We start from the raw sequence: 20,890 nt of genomic DNA, 5'->3' as shown, positions 1-20,890 counted from the left end.
GCCACAACTTGCTGAACTCAGATCTACTCAAGTCACTACTACCCTGGATATGACCATCTATCCATCTTCTCTCTGCAGAAGGCTCTGCCTGGCCCCGAGGTCTCATTCATCACCTGCCGCAGCCTCTGTGGGCTCCAGACGTCACACACCTTCCCCAGCCTCCCATCACCTGTGCTCTGAAGTTGTCCTCTGGTTCTGTGGCTTGGATATTGTTGCCTAGAAAACCATCCCTGGCCAGCCTCCAGATCTGCGCACTCTCCAGGCCCCTCCCAACAGCTACGCTTGGGATAGTTATGCTCCTTGCACATGCATCCCCAGTCCAGCTCCCCTCTGTCAGTCCAGCTCCCCCCTTCTCAGTCCAGCTCCCCCTCTCTAGTCCAGCTCCCCCTCTCTCTAGTCCAGCTCCCCCTCTCTCTAGTCCAGCTCTCCCTCTTTCTAGTCCGGCTCCCCTCTGTCAGTCCATCCCCCCCTCTCTCAGTCCAGCTCCCCCTCTCTCAGCCCAGCTCCCCCTCTCTCAGTCTGGCTCCCCCTCTGCCTTGCTTAGTTCCCTTTCTAACCAGAGCTGCTTCTCTCCCTCCCTCCCTTTCGGGGGATGTTCTGAATAAACCACCCTCATAGCCTCCCTCTCAGTGTTTCCAGGGAACTCCACCCAAAGGACCAGTTACTACCCTATTGATCTGCCTGTACCCCCCAAATTCTAACTCATTCTAAAAAAAAAAACAAAAACACAAAAAGAGAGCTCACTTGATACAGTTAATTTTTAAAATCCTTCCCCACTTGGCAAGATAATTTTGAAGCAGTGCCTAATAGGGAACAGGGACAATTGGAAGAATTTCAATTTTATTCTAAGCATCTCTTCTTCTAAATATGCATGGGTGAGTTTGACACTTGCAAATTAAAATTCGCTGTTAGTGAAGCTTGTTCCATAAAAATCTGAAATTATCAGCTACACAATCTGGTCTTTGTTGAGTGACAGCATTTTATTAACTAGCTATTAAAGAGTCACTTAATGATGAATGGCTTTCTACAAAAAAAGCAAAGTTTGAGTACATCAGCATTTATGATGTAGTTGCATATGATGGGGATAATCCTTCAGAATTACTTAGACATGAATTTATATGAAAAGTACAGGTCTACAAAGTGATAATGTGATTATTAAAATAGGAAATATTAATCTCTAAGAAGCCTTGGCACATTTAAATGATGTTGGTATGTTTCTTACAGATCAGATTATCTTTTCCATTGACTTAAAAAAATCCTATCCTGAAATCATTCCTAAAGCTATTCAAATCTTTATGTGGAAATCAGCATTTTGACCTGTAGAAAAAGATATCTATTATTGTTTATCCTGGTTAGAGGGTAAAAGGCAGGAGACAGAGGCAACTAGCTTTGTTGAACTCACATGGGTGTGAATTCACCCCTAACCACAGAGGCAGAGCTGTTTGCTTATTCTTCTGAGTATTGTTCTAACACTTGGGCATCTATCAATCACCAGCCCCACATATATAGTCAGAAAACTTGGCAAAGATCTCAGATAAAAACATCTGAATATTTCAGCTAATTTCTATAAAGGGAAAACAGACCCTTTCCAAATTATCACACCGGTAACAAGGTTTAAAGCTTTGTAAGTCTAAGTCTATGAGATAAGGCGATAGCTGGTCCTGTGGGTGGGGCTCCCTGGAAAGAAGACTGAAGACGAGCGGGTGGTTTATTGGGAATGTCCCCCAAGAGGGAGGGAGGGAGAGCAGCAGCCCCAGCCAGAGAGGGAGCTGAACTGAGCAGAGGGGGAGCTGAACTGGGCTGCAATGGTGAGAAATCAGTAGTTGATCCCACAGGGCACCCAGGAGCTGGGAGAACCCTTCAGAGTTGTCCTGGGCAGTGAGGGGCTGGGTCTCTGTACCCTAACTTATCCTTTTTTTTTTTTTAAAGATGATTCTATTTCTTCATTTAATTAATTTTTGGCAGCACCTCACAGCCTGTGGGATCTTGGTTCCCTAACCAGGGATCAGACCTGTGCCCCCTCGCAGTGGAAACACAGATTCTTAAACCACAAGACCGCCAGGGACCCCCCTAAGGTGACTAGCCTTGAAGGCAGCTGGCCAGTGTGGGGTGGGTAACCTCACTTCGAGCACCTGCCTTAGACCCTGAACAGTTGCTGGGGAGGGGCCGAGTGTGAGGGGGCAGCACCCCATCCTGTAGCTGGGGATGGAGCCCCTTGGTCCTGAGGGGGCATCACAGGGGCTGCATGCATGCAGCATCCACTGCGGTGGAGGGGGGAGACCAAGGAGAGGAAGGAGCTAACAACAGAGCACCAGGGTTAGAGAGGGACAGGGCAGTGGTGGCAGCTGCGAGATTCCCATTCATCGCAAGGAGGGGGTGAGCCCCCGCCTGCTGTGTCGGCCACAATCAAGCCCAGGAATTTTATTTATTTATTGGCTTAGTTGGGTCTTCACTGCTGGGCTTTCTCTAGTTGTGGCGAGTAGGGGCTGCTCTTTGCTGCCCAGGGCAGGCTTCTCATTGTGGTGGCTTCTCCTGTTGCAGAGGTCTCTCGATGGGAGGGCTCAGTAGTTGTGGAGCACGGGTTTAACTGCCCCGCAGCACGTGGGACCCTCCGGTACCCAGGATCAAAGCCGCGTCCCCTGTATTGGTAGGTGGATTTCCAACCACTGGGCCACCAGGGAAGCCCCACTCCGAGAAATTCTAAACAAGATGCTAGCTCTTATCACCATCGCGATACCTTGCATTTTTGTGGACTTCAGGGATTCCCGTTTGATACTCTCCATCACCCCCTCTCCCTTGCTTACAACTTTGGCCTCCTGGGTCCAGTCTCTCTTTCATGACACACCCGGTCCTGTTTCTTTCTCACTGTGATGGCTCCAGAGTTCCCAGGCACCATCCACCACACCCAGTGAGTTGCCTCCCCCACGGAGAAATTCGAGAGTCTGACGGCCAGGGGGAACCCATCTCTGGGAAGATGAGGAGCGTGGCCTTGGCTACCTGAGCTAGAGGTGGCTCTCTGCCTCTGCACAGAGTCACGGAGGGACATAACCTTTCAGGACCCACTCTGGTTTAGGTCGGGCTTTTGGTCAGCTGTGACGTAGTATCTGGGCAAAAGGCTGTAGCTCACACATTCAGGTTTTCGGATGGTGCTACCTTCCAGCTGCTATTCTATTTCCCAAAGAAGGAGTCTATGTTGGAGAGAACCATCACCCTGGCAGGGGCCTCTCCACGTATGTGGGGGGAAAGATCCCTCCTGTCGTGCCCAGGATGTAGCACCTGCCTGCCCGCCCACCACCCAGCAACCCCATCACACAGGGCAGGCCCGGCCCACACTGACTCTGAACTCTGTTTTCCTTTGGGTATTAAGAAACAAGTCCTGTTAAAAACAGGTCTGAGACGTCAACGTGAAGTGATAAATTGGAAGGAGTATGCTTTGGTGGAAGTAGACAGGATTGTTTTGACTTTGTAGTGGTCATTTGGTTTGCCAAGAAATTTTCCTTATCTCTACCCTTGAGAAAGGATGAGTGGGATCATGTGTCTTGAGGAATGAGCATTCAGAGTGATCGCATATGTGACTAATGTGAGGTGTCTGAGTTGTTGAGACCACTCCTCAGCCTAACAGGTATTTACAAGTCATAGAAACGATGACAACTGACTGTCGACCGGCATTTAAAAAAAACGAAAAACAGCTAAGGTTTCCAAGGAAATGAGTGACTGTAGTTTCAGCAGACTTGAGATTATTCCAAGGAGTCAAAGCAAAAAAGGAAAAAAGAAAACTCCCAGTTTCTAAAACTCCAAATACCTTGTTTTTTTCCTTTGTTTCTTTGGTTTCCTTTTCTTTTTTTTCTTTTTTTGGTTTCTTTTCCTTCTTCTTCTTTTTGGTTTTCTCCTCTTTGTCTTGGCTTGCAACAATATCATCAATAACCTGCAAAGAAACAAAATCATCATAGGACTTTAAGAGAGTCGGATGAAGATGAGGCTTATCTTTCTGGTCCAGAAAGAAGTGTTTGCATGGGTCAGTGTCCCTTCTCTGCTCGGCTCTGAACCCTGCAGACCCAGCCTCCTGGCCTCTCCACTCTGCCTGCTGTCTGTCTCTGGCTGGATTCATCAGCAGAGGCAGCGGTGGGGCCTCAGACGGCAGGTGGAGAGAGAGAGGCTGGACATTTCTGAATCCAGTTCCCTGCCAGTTCAGAGCTGCTGTGACTCCCAGGGGTCCCACCGACACCAGGGGTGGGGTGGGGGGGGGGCGGTGGTCTTGGCTTCATTAGCGTCTCAGCTGCAGGCTGCTTCAGGCCTGCCCACATCTCTTCCCCAAATGCCAGCCGAGAGCTCCTGTGCTCCTTGCCTACACTCCATACATCTCTTCTCGGAGTTGGTTTCTTTCATCTCTGATTTAATTTGTATTTCCTACAAAAACCCACTTATTGTCCTAAAATTTAAAATACTGGTTAGGAACTTCCCCAGTGGTCCAGTGGTTAAGGCTCCAAGCTTCCAATGCAGGGTGTCCTAGTTGGAGAACTAAGATCCCACATGCAGAGCAGCATGCCAAAATAAATAAATAAAATAACAATAAGACAATCAAATAATTTTTAAAGAATACAATATTGATTAAAAATACCTAGTTCACATAGCATTAGCATCATTGGAGAATTAGTGAAAGTTTGTAAAAAAACCCACATGTGCTAAGTTGCTTCAGTGGTATCCAACTCTTTGTGATCCCACGGACTGTAGTCCACCAGGCTCCTCTGTCCATGGGATTCTCCAGGTGAGAACACTGGAGTGGGCTGCCATGCCCTCCTCCAGGGGATCTTCCCGACCCAGGGATGGAACCCACATCTCATGTCTCCTGCACCAGCAGGCGGGTTCTTTACCACCAGTACCATCTGGGAAGGCAAAAAAACCCCATATGATTCCACTCAATATGATCAATATTCGCCGGGCGCTCACTTGCTGTGAATTCTAGGAGGTAAAACAGTGACCCCGACGGGACACGCAGGACCCTCGGGCTTTTCGCGTCACTGGTCGCGCGACTGCGACAAGTGGCAGCACCTCTGGGAGACCCAGTTTCCTCCGCTTTAAAATGAAATCAGCACTTCCATCCCGACCACTTACAACCGCCAGGCGTGGTTCCGAGAGCTTCACTTGGTGAGCTCATTTACTGCCGAGCACGTTTACTAGGAGCTGTAATCAACCTGCTTTATCGACGAGGGAGCTGGGGCACAGAGAGCGCAGTCCCGTGCACACAACTAGCAACTGGCCTGAGCTGGGATTCAAACAGTGCAAATCGGGACGACCTGCATTACACATTCAGCCTTCAGTGTGAAATCCAACTGGTTAAAAAAACGAAAAAAATAACACTTCACCGTTTCAGGATGATAAATATTCATCCTGAATAATAAGAGATGGGGAAACAATGAGCAAACAGTGGCAGACTTTCTTTTCTTGGGCTCCAAAATCACTGCGGGTGGTGACTGCAGCCAAGAAATTCAAAGATGCTTGCTCCTTGGAAGAAAAGCTGTAACAAACCTAGACAGCATATTAAAAAGCAGAGACACTACTTTGCCAACAAAGGTCCGTCTAGTCAAAGCAATGGTTTTGCCAGTAGTCATGTATAGATGTGAGAGGTGGACCATAAAGAAAGCTGAGCACCGAAGAACTGATGCATTTGAACTGTTGGAGAAGACTCTTGAGAGTCCCTTGGACTGCAAGGAGATCCAACCAGTCCTTCCTAAAAGAAATCAGTCCTGAATATTCATTGGAAGGACTGATGCTGAGGTTGAAACTCAAATACTTGGCCACCTGATGCAAAGAGCCGACTCATTGGAAAATACCCTGATGTTAGGAAAGATTGAGGGCAGGAGGAGAAGGGGATGACAGAGGATGACATGGTTGGATGGCATCACCGACTCAACGGACATGAGGAGTTGGTGATGGACAGGGAGGCCTGGCATGCTGCAATCCATGGGGTCGCAAAGAGTCAGATACGACTGAGCCACTAAACTGAACTGGAAGGGTAAGAAATGTAAGAGAATGACACACACTAAACTCAGTCCAGTGGTTACTTTTGGAGAGCAAATAAAAAAAAAGGGCTAATAGTGGACTTCCTTGGTGATCCAGTGGTCCAGTGGTTAAGACTCTGCCTGCCAATGCAGGAGACACTGCTCCCCGATCTGGGAAGATCCCACATGCTGCAGGCAAATAAGTCCATGCACCCTAGCTACTGAAGCCCATGCTCTCTAGAGCCTGTGCTACACAAGAGAAGCCACTGCAATGAAGACCCCATGCACCACAAACTCAGGGTAGCCCTGGCTTGCCCGCCTAAACTAGAGAAAGGCCCGAGCAGCAGTGAAGACCCAGTGCAGTCAAGGTAATCACTGGTGGCTCAGTGGTAAAGAATCTGCTTGCAATGCAGGAGATGTGGGTTCGATCCCTGGGTGAGGAAGATCCCCTGGAGAAGGAAATGGCAACCCACTTCCAGTCTTCTTGCCTGGAGAATCCCATGGACAGAGGTGCCTGGAGGGCTACAGTCCATGGTGTTACCGAGGAGTCAGACACGATTTAGTGACTAAACAATGCTGAATAAATAAATAAAATTTAAAAAGGGCTAATATCATTTTACCCCTAGTGTGCCGTGCTAAAGCATTCTCCTGGGATCAAGTGTACACTGATTATGCCTTAGTGTGATTTACTGAAATGCTGAGGTTTATTTTCTAATATTGCATTTTTGAATTCATAGCTATGTTGTTTTTAGGAGCTTAATTCACACCTTTAAGTGTTCATAACAGTTTTATCATGAACAAAGTAGGATATTCAGGCACCATCTGGACTTTAAAAAAACTGCAGTCCCGTGTCCAGGTCCACATCCTCCTGAGGCTCACCCACCTCCCGAGGTTCTAGTGAAGATCCTGGGTAGGGGAGGCTCAGAAAGGTGGTGTGGGGAGGTGAGAGGTGACGTATGTGTTGTGTACACTATTTGGTAATAAAAAGGGTGTCTTTCGACAGGACTGAAAGTCCCTTGTTGTCAGAATAGCAGTATTTTCCTTGGGGGTCAGACCATAGAACCAAGTTATGGCTGCCAGGGCCGTCATGCTCTGGTGCACTTATGGAAAATGGACATGTTTTGGCCTTTGGAAGTTCGGAAACTTTCAGAAACGTATATAATATATATGTATAAAATATTAAATATAAATATGTGTATCTGAAAAGAGGATAAAATCCTTATTGTGAGGCAATACAATTCAGTGCATCAATTGTTTGTTTCACCTAGATCCTTACCCAGTTTATTATTTTCAAAAGACAAAATATTAGCACCATCCACACTTCAGAAATTACAAACAAGCATGTAGTGAAACGTTTCCTCCCCATTCATAACTTATCTGACCATTCTCCCCCCAACGGAAGTCAAGGTCATCGCCAATCTTTTGCTATTACCCACAAAGCTAACAGGGATCAACGCATGCAAATGTCATCTTGCAAGTGTATGAGCATATCTTCTGGATAATTCCTAGGAGAAACGCTGGATCACATGCATGTACAAGACTGTCAAACTGCCCCCAGCGGGCTGTGCTAATTCACACTTCCGCCACTGATGCGGGCGACTTCACGCTTTCCCACATGCTCACTGACACAGTGCTTGTGTTTGCCAGCTGAATGGGTGAAAAATAGCATGTCATGTCGGAGTCGTTTCGGTTGTTTCGTATAGGTGCCAATCTTGAATTTATTTGGCTTGTGCTCTCCAACTATAGTAAAATCTCCCAGAATTAGAGATGTGCTTTAGTGCCTGTAAAGTCAGCCATTGTGTTTGGAAAATCGAGGAGTCTGAATCTGGCTTGCTGCCTGTTTTCTTTCTGAAGATACAGGTCCAATTTTGTTGAGGCGTATTTTACATTCTTTACATTTACCCATTCCACGTGGACAAGTCAGTCATTTTTAGTGAGTGTATTGCATTGTGCCGCCACCACCGTAAATCAGTTTTGACACATCTCATCATTCCACCAAGATTCCCTTGCGTTACTCAATCGTTCCCCTCTCCTGCCCTCCTTCTCCAGCACTAATCTACTTTCTGCTTCCATGGATTCACTCTTTTTGGACATTTCCTATAAATGGAATCATATACTCTGTGGTCTCTTGTGTCTGGCTCCTTTCATGGCTCATCGAGCTTTTGAGGTTCACCCAAGTTGTGTTGTTCTTGTTGTTCAGTTGCTAAGTTGCGTCCAGTTCTTTGCAGCCCCATGGACCGCAGCATGCCAGCCTTCCCTGTCCTTCATTATCTCCTGGAGCTTGCTCAGGTTCATGTCCACTGAGTCAGTGACTCCATCCAGCCATCTCATCCTCTGCCACTCCCTTTCCTTTGGCTTTTTCCTTTGGTTTGCTCCTTTTTTATTGCTGAGTACCATTCTGTTGCATGGCTATTCCACATCTCACCTACCCATTCACCAACGGATGGAAATTTAGGTTGTTTCAAACATTTGGCTATTATGAGAAATGCTCCTATGAATATTTATGCACATTTTTTTTTGTGTGTGTGTACATATGTTTTCATTACTCTTGGATAAAGTCCTAAGAGTGGAACAGAACTGCTGAGTTATTTGGTGAATTTGTGTTTAACTTTTAAGAAACCGACAAACTGGTTTTCCAAAGTAGATGTACCATTTTATGTCCCCCGCAACGTAGGAGGGTTCCTTCTTCTTGACATCCTCAACATTTGTTACCATCTTTTATTAGTACATCATCCTAGTGTTATGAAATGACATCTCATTGTAGTTTTAATTTTCATCTTCCTAATGACACAGAGAAGGCAATGGCACCCTACTCCACTGCTGTTCTCACCTGGAGAATCCCACGGATGGAGGAGCCTGGTGGGCTGTGGTCCATGGGGTCGCAAAGAGGCAGACATGACTGAGCAACTTCATTTTCACTTTGCACTTCCATGCACTGGAGAAGGAAATGGCAACCCCCTCCAGTATTCTTGCCTGGAGAATCCCAGGGACAGAGGAGCCTCATGGGCTGCCCTCTATGGGGTCACACAGAGTCGGACACGACTGATGCAACTCAGCAGCAGCAGTGGTAATGACAAGTGGTGCTGAGCATCTTTCAATGTGCTTATTAGCCATTTATCTATATTGCTTTATGAACTGTCTTTTTGAGTCTTTTGCCCATTTAAAAAAAAATGTTTGCCTTATTACTGAGATGTAAGAGTTCTTTGTACATTTTGGATACAAATCCTTTATCAAGTGTAAGTTTTCAATCATCATCTCCCAGTCTGTTCTTGTATTTGCATTTTCTTAATGGTGTCTTTCTGGATGGCGTCACCGACTCGATGGACATGAGTTTGGGTGAACTCTGGGAGTTGGTGATGGACAGGGAGGCCTGGCGTGCTGTGATTCGTGGGGTCGCAAAAAGTCAGACACGACTGAGCGACTGAACTAAACTGAACTGAACGGTGTCTTTGGAAGCCCAAAAGTTTGAATTTTGATGAGGTTCAATCTACCAGTCTTGTCTGTCAGCATAGCTTTAATCTGCATTTCCTTTATATGTGTGGGGTTGATCATCTTTTCACATGTTGAGCATTTTTTATTATCTTTCAAATCCATTCAGATTTTCATTTCTGAGAACTGTCTGTTCATATCTTTTGGCTTTAAAAATATTGGGTTATTGAGTTTTTTTTCTTATAGAGCCATAGGAGCTCTTTATATATTAGAAAAATGATCTCTTTTCTGTGAAACGCATCACAAAAAATTCTTGCAGTGTGTCATCTGTCATTTGACTTTACTTGGAGTCAGTTTTGCCATGGAGGCTAAAATTATTTTTTAATGTAGTTTAAGTTATCTTTTTTTTCTTTTATGACTCTCGGGTCGTGCAACAGAGGTAAAAAGGTCTTTTCCACTCTGAGGTTATGACATATTTCTTTGTTGGTTGCTTTTAGTTCTTTTGTGTTTTTGTTTTGTTTGACATTTAAATCTTTTTTGATCCATTTGGAATCATTCTGGGGTGAAGTATAAAGAGACAGAGATTTAATTTTCTTCTTTTCCAGTTGACAACCTGGTTATTATAGTCCCATTCATTAAATGGTCCTTTTACTTTTCCTTATACAAGAAGGATGACAGGCTTCTTTATTATATACTAAATTTCCACGTGTATTTGGATATATTTCTTGACTTTCTGTTCTTTTTCATCTCATCATCTGCCTGTACCAATGGGCTCTTAAAAACATGTTTTAATACCTGGCAGGGTTGGTTCCTCCTCATTACCCTTCATTCTCAGAATTTTATGAGTTATTCCTGGTTATTTACTTTCTGCCCAAAGTTTAAAATCAAATTAGTCACCCTCTGCATGCTCTGACTCCCTACTCCAACGAAATGCTTTTGGTATTTTTATTTGGATCATATTATATGTATAAACTATGTTTGGGAGAGCTGAAGTATTTATAACATTGAACATTCCTACCTAAGAACACAATATGCTTTTCCATCTGCTCAGTTTCATTTTTCAGAACGTTTTAAGCTTTTATTTACACATATCACACATTTATTATTAACTTTATTCCTGGATGTTTCACCTTTGTGTCATTGTTGCTGTTGTAAATGGACTCTTCTTATATTTTCTAGATGTAGCTGCTCTTTGAACATACAAAAGCTTTCTCTTTCTGCATATTAATTTTGTAACTCCTCATCTTCTCATGTTGTTTAAGGTTTTTTTTTTCAGTTTATTCTCTTTGCTTTTCTAAGTACAGAACATATCTGCAAAAAGTGATCGTTTTCCCTCTTCCATTCCAACTTATTGCTCACTGTTCTTTCTCTTGTCTAAGAGTGTTCAATAGAATTCCTGTTCATCAATGGTGATGATGGGTATCCTTGCATTTTTCATGACATCAGTGTGTTTCTTGTGAATTTCTTTAAGCATGATATTAACTTGTGACCTAAAAAATATTTTGTCATGTTAAAGAAGTATCCATGCATTCCATTTTTGTCTTGTCTTCTTAACATCAAGAATGGGAGTCGACCCTGTAAAATGCCTTTCAGCACCCACAGTGATGAGCTTATGGTTTTCCCTTTCAGATCTCTTTAGATAACGCAATGTATTCACAGACGTCCAAAACACAACCACGCGGACATTAACCACGCGGACATTCTGGAATAAACACCACTCGGCTGCGTTGTTTTGCTAATATTTCACTTTGAATTTTTGAATTAATACTCAAAAGTACGACTGATCTGAGGTTCTATTCATATTCCATCTTTTGGGGGATTTGGCATCAATGTGATTATACTCACTTCATAGGAAGTCTTTTTACCGTTTTGGTTTTTAACAAATATAAATGACTATACACAGGCATGCCATAATGATTATGCTTGATCTATCTTTTCAGCTTCCTCCTCTTCCCCTTTCTCCTTCTACTCCCCTCCTCCCACTCCTCCCCACTCCCTCATTAGTAACAACTGCTAAGATTCCCTGAACAATTTCAGAGGGCCAGACTCTGCTCTGAGTACATTCCACGTATCATCTCATCTACTGATTCCTCAGCCCAGGGAGGCAGGTCTTGCTGGTATCTGCATCCAGACCAGAAAGCTGAGACACAGTGGGTCAGACCCTTGCCTGAGGCTGCAGACCCAGTGAAAACTCTGATTCTTCACCACAAGGCTGTCCTGACTCTTCACTCATCTGCCTATTTAAAAAATGTTTGTCTATTTATTTGGCCATGCTGGGTCTTAGGTGTGGCAACCGGGATCTTCAGTTGAGCCATGAGAACTCTGCTAGCTGTGGCAGGTGGGATCTAGTTCCCTGACCAGGGATTGGACCCCGGGCCCTCCGCAGGCAAGCTCTTAGCTCTTAGCCACTGGACCACCAGGAAAGCCCCTCACCTGCCTTTTAAAATCATGCTGCTCTGTGGCCCCCATTGCCTTGTGTATTAGTTCTAGTGTATTAACCAGACGTCCTCAGTCTTCTTTTGCTTTTAGTCTGACTGCACATTAACTCTACTTTCGAGAGTTTCCAATGGACAATTTAGACATTCCACCAACATTCCTAATTCTGTAATTGTTACCTTTCTAAACTGACATGAAACATGTCTGGCTGCCTGCCAGGGGCTGTCAAGACACAACCTGTGCCGGGTAATTTAGCTGGAGAGACAAGACCGAAACATGTAAGAAAGTGAAATAACAGCGCATCAAAATGACAGTGACTCCAGGCAGGGCTGAGGAACGGCCAACAAGAGGGAGCTCATCAAGTGGGGAGGAGGGCGGGGGTGGAGGGAAGGCTTTGGCAGCTGACGTCGGCTCTGACAGGGGACAGGGAGAGGAGAGCTTCCGCCTGACCGCGAGGGCTCAGGCAGAGGAGCAGAGGGAGCCAGGGATGCTGAGCGCAGGGTCGGCAGTACTGACGAGATCTCACCTACACATGGCTTTTACCACTGCTTAGTTAGCGCTTCATGTCACTTAACTAATTACCCAACTAGCAAACACTGGGCTTCCCTGGTGGCTCAGATGGTAAAGAATCTGCCCACAATGCCAGAGACCCAGGTTTGATCCCTGGGTCGGGAAGATCCCCTAGAGAAGGGAATGGCAACCCACACCAGTGTCCTTGCCTGGAGAATCCCATGGACAGAGGAGCTTGGCGGGTTGCAGTCCATGGGGTTGAAAAGAATTGGTCACGACTGAACGACTAACACAACACACGTTAGCCTGGTTTCTTCTTTGTCAATGCTGTGAACAGTGCAGACAAGAACAGCTATTTTGGTTATCTGTGGCAAGAGTCAGCAAATCGTATCACATAGGCCAACTGTGGCCTGCTGCCTGTGTTTGTAAATAAAGTTTTATTGGAACACAGCCGTTCCTATTCATTTACATATTGTCTGTGCTTTCAGGTTATAATGGCAGAGTTACTTACTATTTCTCTGCTTATGGAAAAAGTTTGCTGGGCTCCAAAATCACTGTAGATGGTGACTGCAGCCATGAAATTAAAAGACGTTTACTCCTTGGAAGGACATGCCTTCATCCAACACTGTCATTTTCTGGTTTCTCTGGCTGATTCTTCTCAGAATATCGGGTGTCCTGGGTGGGCATGGTGGGTCTCCTGCCCCAGTGAGAGCTGTGACCTCCTGTGGGTCCTGAAGGGTGTGTCAGTTGCTCCATAGGCTTGGAGTCCCCAGCATTTCTGGGTCCAGGTTCTCTCCCAGGCTCTGCAAGGCTGGTGGCACATTTCATGAGCTGTGGTTCAAGCAGGTCTTCTGTGACCCCATCCCAATAAGTGAGGGTCCTCCCAGAAGCCTGACTGCCTCCTGGGTGCTCTCATCACTCCTGGGAGCTCTCCTTCCCTGTATCCTCCCGTCAGCCATGTGAAGTCGGGGCAGGAGAGTGGGGAGGGATCCGGTATGAGGGCAGGCACTGAAGAAAGCTGAGTGCTGAAGAATCGATGCTTTTGAACTGTGGTGTTGGAGAAGACTCCTGAGAGTCCCTTGGACTGCAAGGAGATCCAACCAGTCCATTCTGAAGGAGATCAGCCCTGGGATTTCTTTGGAAGGAATGATACTGAAGCTGAAACTCCAGTACTTTGGCCACCTCATGCGAAGAGTTGACTCACTGGAAAAGACTCTGATGCTGGGAGGGATTGGGGGCAGGAGGAGAAGGGGACGACAGAGGATGAGATGGCTGGATGGCATCACGGACTCGATGGACGTGAGTCTGAGTGAACTCCGGGAGTTGGTGATGGACAGGGAGGCCTGGTGTGCTGCGATTCATGGAGTCGCAAAGAGTCGGACACGACTGAGCAACTGAACTGAACTGAACTGATGGCAAGTTCCCTATGGCAACTTGTCTTCTTATTTCCTTAGTATAAATTCCTTAAATAGCATTTATGGGTCAAAGGGTATACTTAATAAACATTTTGATATTTACTCATTCCACGGCCCTCAAAAAATGTCATGCTAATTTATGTATCCAGCTACAATGTTCGGGAGTGACTTTTCCCCACATGTTTACCCACTCCAATTATTGTCACAATCTAAAAATGTTAGCAATCTGACAGATGAAAGGAGATAGAGTAACATCGCTTTATATTTAAGTTTCTTTCCCAGAGAGTTTTAAAAAAATTAATGTTTTTTAATAAGTTAATATTTTTTGCCTTCCTTTCTACCGAGGTGTTCAGGTCCCATGCTCATCACTTACTAAGAAGATGAGAATCACGTGTTGTCACATAGTCTTCAAAGACAGGAGAAAGCATGAATTTCATTAGAAAAGTTTGAAAGTACATTAAGTGACTTCAAAAGTCACTTAATCAAAAGTATTTCCATGTAAACATCTGTAGGGACATAACCAAGACCTAATAACCCTGCAAACTCATTAACTAAGGTTTAAAGGATTGCAATTATGATATAGCTACATTTTATTTCTCAAGCATATCTGTACCTGTTGTGGGGTCTTGTTGGAAAAAATAATAGCGGAACCTCCTTCTTCTTCATTAGGGTAGTCAGGAAAAGTGCCCGTTAAGTTCCTGAGGAGGAAAAAAAAAAAAAGGCAGAATAAACATCCAGGAGCGCAGTCCTCTCTGCTACATTCCCGACGAGATGGCTCTGCTCAAGCTCACTGAAATGAGTGATGGTTATTAGGATGGGGCTCCCTGCCAGTTGCTGGCCGGACATGCAGTCTCTACGGAGCAGAAGGACCTGGTGACATTCAGAAGCAGGTTTCTCTCCTCAAAGCAATTGTTACTCTGAGTCAGACCTCTCTCCTTAAAGCAGACTGTCCTCTTCTGCCTCTTTTAAAAAAAAAAAATTATTGCAATACTCCATGCTTGTGTTAAGAATGACGACAGAAGCACAAATTATCTCTTCCTGTTTAAAATGTAGGATAAACACAGGATTTTGAAATAAAACAGAAACATGGCATGGTTCAAATTACAGACTTGGTACTCGTGCATGACATAGGCACGCATGCTTTAGATTTCAGCGAGTCTGAGCCCCACATGTTAAGAGATAGGAATAGTCATTGTTTTCTGTAACCATATAGTTTCTATGTTCTAAAAGGCAGAATTTGAAATTTAATGTTGAGAAATTTCAGAAGGGATACTAAGTTAATTTTTCTAAGAGAAACTACTTGGATACCAGTGTTATATTTATTCCATATAGAGAAAGAAAACATTTATCAAGTTTGTTCCATTAATCCAGAATCTAAGGGTTAGAAGATGCCCATGCTCAAGATGACTCTTTATTCTCAAACTTTTGGCCTTAGTTGCTCTTGACACTCTTTTTGAAAAAACAAGTTCTATTTATTTATTTGAAAAATTCTTGGCTGCACCCTGCATCAGGTGGGATCTTAGTTCCCTGACCAGGGATCAAACTTGCACCCCCTGCATTGAAAGGCAGAGTCTTAACCACTGGACCACCTGGGAAGTCCCACTCTTGACACGCTGGATAATTTTTGATGATCCCCAAAGCTTTTGTTTATGTGAGTTCTAGCTATTGATAGTTACTGTATTAGGTATTAAAATGGCAACCTTTCTAAAATATGCATTTTCATTAAAAACAACAATAATAAACCCATTAGATGTTCACATAAGTAACATTTTTAATGAACATATTTCCCAGAAGAAAAAAAATTAAAGAGTGCTGGTGTTCTGGCTCAGTGGAACCTAGCGGAATGCTTATATGCTTATATGTGCTTCTGTATTCAATCTGCTGCAGTATGTTGTTTTGGTTGAAGTATAGAAAGAAAATCTGGCCTCACGCGGATGTGTAACTAGAAAAGAGAGGAAAGTTTTAATAGGCTTTTAGATAGCTGTGAATATTCTGCTTTGACTCCACACCACAGCCTGATGAGTGGGAGCTTCCTAAAGGCTGGTGGTGATGTAGAATCTGAAACCTTATCAAGAACTTTGCCTTCCCTGCTAAATTAAAAGTCATGTGTCTTGTGCGCTGAACAGATCTTTCACTCAGACGTGACTCTGTAACATCAGGTCTTGATCATTTCAAAACTAATGGTCCACTGACTTATGTGGATCTTCCCAAAGCTGATATACATTGCATAGCACCAAAAATCGCAGTCATCAATAACTCCTAGACAGCATATTAAAAAGCAGAGACATCACTCTGCTGACAAAGGTGTATACAGTCAAAGCTATGGTTTTTCCAGTAGTCATGTACGGATGTGCGAGCTGGACCATAAAGAAGGCTGAGCGCTAAAGAATTGACGTTTTTGAACTGTGGTATTGGAGAAGACTCTTGAGACTCCCTGCGACAGCAAGGAGATCAAACCAGTAAATCCTAAAGGAAATCAACCCTGAATAATCATTGGAAGGACTGATGCTGAAGCTTCAATACTTTGGCCACCTCATGTGAAGACCTGACTCATTGAAAAAAACCCTGATGCTGGGAAAGATTGAAGGCAGGAGGAGAAGGAGGCAGCAGAGGATGAGATGGTTGGATGGCATCACTGAGTCAATGGACATGAGTTTGAGCAGGCTCCTAGAGATAGTGAAGACAGGGAAATCTGGCTTGCTGCAGTCCATGGGGTTGCAAAGAGTCAGACACGACTGAGCAACTGAATGACAACTCCATCAATCTCAGACTCTAAAGCTAAGCAATGGGAAGCTCTCAGACTCACAGTCTCTCAGACTAGAAGATTTCCAAACTTGTAATTTTTGCTAGAAAGCTTGAATTTTATTATTAGCAACAAATACCCTCAATTGTTTTCCTTCAGGCTTACTTGGTTCTTTTTTGAGAAAGTGTCTCCTGCGAACCTGAGTCTGAACAGCCAGAATGTCAGTCATCTTTTCAGTGAAAAATGAGGTTCCATAGAAAGGGCCTGCTCAGTCTGAAACTGGACAGGTGGCAGGTGCCCACCTTGAATGGCCTTCACAGTTTGGGGTGCAGCAGAAGGCAGTCACTCATCTCCAGGGCCCTCACATACAATATTGAAAAGCTAGGTATTCAAGGGTTAAGTCCTACAATTATTTTCTACTGTGTCCTCAAGGATATTGTTAAATGAACTTTTTAAAAAGGCAGGTGCATGGCAGTGAGGATCCAGATGAACTGGGGCCATTCCTTGGGTCAAGGTCGACACCCAGCAGCTCCCTAACCATCTGCCCCCGCCCCAGCACTTTGGCCCCCAACCCTTCTACAGATTGCCCCCCAAACATCTTAGGACAGCTTCATCCCTTTCTACATACAATCTCTCAGGTCTCCTGAACCTTGCCAGGGGGCTCACTCAGTTGGCATGGGACTCAGCTCCTCAGCGTAGCTTTGAAAGGAACTGGACACAGTGCAGCGTGCGGCTGGCAGGGGAGGTCTGTGGACAGACGCATCACCCTTGGGGATGGTGGGTGACCACCCGCTAGGTTCAGTTCAGTTCAGTCGCTCAGGCGTGTCCGACTCTTTGTGACCCCATGGACTGCAGCATGCCTGGCCTCCCTGTCCCTCACCATCTCCCAGAGTTTGCCCAAGCTCATGTCCATTGCATCAGTGATGCCATCCCACCATCTCATCCTCTGACACCCTCTCCTCCTCCTGCCTTCAATCTTTTCCAGCATCAAGGTCTTTTTCAATGAGTCGGCTCTTCACATCAGGTGGCCAAAGTACTGGAGTTTCGGCTTCAGCATCAGTCCTTCCAATGAATATTCAGGGTTGATTTCATTTAGAATGGACTGGTTTGTTCTCTCTGCTCTCCAAGGGACCCTCAGGAGTCTTCTCCAGCAACACAGTTTGAAGGCATCAATTCTTTGGCGTTCTACCTTCTTTAGGGTCCAGCTCTCACGACCGTACATGACTGGTGGAAAGACCACAGCCTTGACTATATGGAACTTTCTTGGCAAAGTGATGTCTTTGCTTTTCAGCTCAATATCTAGGTTTTTCATAGCTTTCCTTCCAAGAAGCAATCATCTCCTGATTTCAAAGCCACAGTCACCATCTGCAAAATTATTATGTGGTAAAGATCCGGACTTGGTAAATGGTGGTTATTTATGTCACAGCTTTCCCTCAATTATAGTTTAAATCTTAATTTCACAGACATTTATCTTCAACTTTCATCATTTTGCTGATTTTCAAAATTGCCATGCGGTGCGTGCTAGAATCCGCCACTGCTGTACACTGCTTGCCACATCCCCACTCCACACCCTTCCCGCCCCCACCAACCAGTTTCCATTTGCTCTCAAATTGCTGCAACAGGCAAGGCTGAAGCCGGTTCTCCAAATGGGCATCCAAACTGCCAGATGGACCAAGTGATGCGGAAAATGGAACTCATCACATGGCTGCATGAAAAATAACCTCAACTACAGACATTTCACCCAGATCGACAGAACAGGAGAAATAAGAGGTGAGAATCATCCGAAAACGCGAAGTCTGAGAAACGAACGCGGCACTTGATAAGACAGGACTCACCAGCTATTTGTGAGCTCTGAGCATTTCATCACCTCCGAGCCAATGCTGGCACATCTCATGGGGATTATGGTGGGGGCAGTTCTGAATTTGCTCAGTCCTGTCTGACTCTGTGCGACCCATGGACTGCAGCCCCCCAGGCTCCTCTGTTCATGGAATTTTCCAGGCAAGAGCACTGGAGTGGGTTGCCATTTCCTCCTCCAGGGGATCTTCCCCACCCAAGGATCAAACCTGCAGTCTCCTGCTTAGCAGGCAGATTCTTTACCACTAGTGCCACCTGAAAAGCCCCTAAAAAGCACCTTGGAAGAGCAGTTCTCCTGGATTCCCTTACCTTCCTGCTCTCCACCCAGGTGCCCCTTCCCAATAAAGTCTTTTGCTTTGTCAATTAAAAAATGAAATAAATAAAGCAGAATAAAATTGAAAATAGGAAAATTTGAATAGGAACTCTGAATATGAAATATATTTATCAAATTTGAGATTTGTCAATAAATTAGAGATGGTTGAATATTTCTCAAAATCAAATGATACCTCCCCAGCACGAAACCTGGATCACCCCTGAAAAATTATGAAAGAATCTGAGAAGCCAGCCAGGCCCCCACCTCGCCAGAGAATTAGCCTTCTGAGTGATGATGCCTGCCAGCTGCTCCCGCATTGGAAATCTCCTGACATTTCTGACATTCTTCCAGCTTCTTCGATCGCTACCAACCTTAGTTCTTGACTTGGAAAGCATCACCCGCATGTTGCATACCTAGGATAATGGCCTCTGAGTCTCAGGCTCTTGAGTGGGACCTGCACCATCTCCTCCCTAAATGGGCTTCCAGGCAGGGTTCACAATGACTCTGAAACCACAGCCATACGTGGTTTGATCCCATACTGTTCTCACTTAATTTTCTCCCCAAATCCCAATCCAAACCCTTGGTCCATGACTGGGATTTCAATGTCTCTTTGGCCCTGAAGATATATTTGTCCCGCACATCTCAGAGCCTAAGAGAATAGCCCCTGACTGAGGCATCATGGAAGTGGGTCCCCACTGTGTCCAAGGCCAGTGGCCAACAGATCTGCCGCCTCCTCATCTTACACAGGGAGGTGGGAGGTAGCCCCCATTTTATTTTGTACAAGTGGTATCTGTCGCATAATCAGACCACCTTGCTGCCATTTCCTTTCTTGTTGTTTAGTCACTAGGTCATGTCCAACTCTTTTTAACTCCACGTCCTCTGCCAGGTTCCTCTGTCCATGGCATTTCTCAGGCAGGAACACTGGAGCGGGTTGCCATTTCCTTCTCCAGGGGATCTTCCCAACTCAGGGATTGAACCTGCGTCTCCCGCTTGGCAGGTGGATTCTGTGCTGCTGAGCTACCTGGGAAGCCCTGCTACTTCCTTACTGTGCCTGAAAAATGGCTTCAAGGTCTGGAGGCAGAAGCCAGGGATTGGGCACAGGAACTCTCTTGCACTCAGACGGAGAGGGGCTGGCCTGATCCGTCTGGAATGCCTGAGCATCAGAACTCACAGCAATTCAGGTGACCTCGTTCACACCTCATGAGCATCTCCGAGCAGCAGCGACCTCTTCTCGGAAGTCAGATGCTCTGCACAGGATGCCGATGGCTCATTATTTTAAACAGGAGGACATAAAATTCGGTGTAACTACAACCCCTTGCCCCAGTCAATTATTCTGGGGTGGGGTGGGGGTGCCGATGATGGAAGTCCACAGAGAAAAGCCCCAGTCCCATCCTGGAAAGAGCAGAATTCAAACGCAAACGGGCAGTCAGTCCTGAGCCCCCTGTGGTCTGTTTCACCCGTCTCACCAGTGCATTAGCATTCCTCTTCCTCGGAGGCCTTGCTTTAGACCAGTTTGGGTGTAAAATGGAAGCACAACTTGAATTTGCACTTGCGTTTCTTTAGCTGTTACTGATCAGAGGAGGCAATGGCAACCCCACTCCAGTACTCTTGCCTGGAAAATCCCATGGGTGGAGGAGCCTGGTAGGCTGCAGTCCATGGGGTCACACAGAGTCGGACACGGCTGAAGCAACTTAGCAGCAGCAGCAGCAGCTGTTACTGACGTTGACTGACACTTGGATACATGCTAGGGGCGTTTGTGTAGCTGTCTCCTTGGTGGCTCAGTGGTAAAGAATCTGCCTGCAATGCAGGAGACCCAGGTTCGATCCCTGGGTCAGGAAGATCCCCTGGCAGAGGGTATGGCAACCCACACCAGTATTCTTGCCTGGAGAATCCAAGGGACAGAGGAGCCTGGCGGGCTACAGTTCATGGGGCTGTGAAGAGTCAGACACAACTGAACGACTGAGCATGCATGCACTCCTTACCTCTTGGACTCACTTATTAAGTAGAAATGATCATCGCGTGTGGGTTTGTTGCATGCAGGTTTACACAGCATTTCCACAGATGCCGTTCACAAATTGTTTCCATTTCATCCTTACAGAAATTCTGTGAGATGAGCCCTTCTGTCCATTTTGCAAAGGAGGGAACTGGAAAATGTGAGAGTTTATATGACTCTTCCAAAGGCAAACAATTC

At 45.4% G+C, this 20,890-nt stretch overlaps 1 protein-coding gene across 6 annotated transcripts in view; it reads right to left on the bottom strand.

Annotated features, from left to right (window-relative positions):
* The window catches only part of DRC11 (dynein regulatory complex subunit 11), a 187,615-nt gene that overhangs the window by 90,248 nt on the left and 76,477 nt on the right, over window positions 1–20,890 (bottom strand). For all 6 annotated transcript variants that reach the window (XM_086376589.1, XM_086376598.1, XM_086376607.1 and 3 more), the window contains 2 exons: window positions 14,403–14,487; window positions 3,803–3,925 (listed from right to left, as the gene is read on the bottom strand). In XM_086376589.1, the coding sequence (XP_086232715.1) occupies window positions 3,803–3,925; window positions 14,403–14,487 (208 nt within the window). The remainder of the gene's footprint in view (window positions 1–3,802; window positions 3,926–14,402; window positions 14,488–20,890) is intronic.

Source organism: Bos grunniens, chromosome 3 (genome assembly GCF_055505025.1).
Source record: "Bos grunniens cultivar Pamir isolate PY7600 chromosome 3, Bosgru_T2T1.0, whole genome shotgun sequence".
In the NCBI taxonomy this organism is placed as follows: domain Eukaryota; kingdom Metazoa; phylum Chordata; class Mammalia; order Artiodactyla; family Bovidae; genus Bos; species Bos grunniens.
Note: the sequence above shows the minus strand (reverse complement) of the source record. Positions and strands in the feature narration are given on the sequence as shown.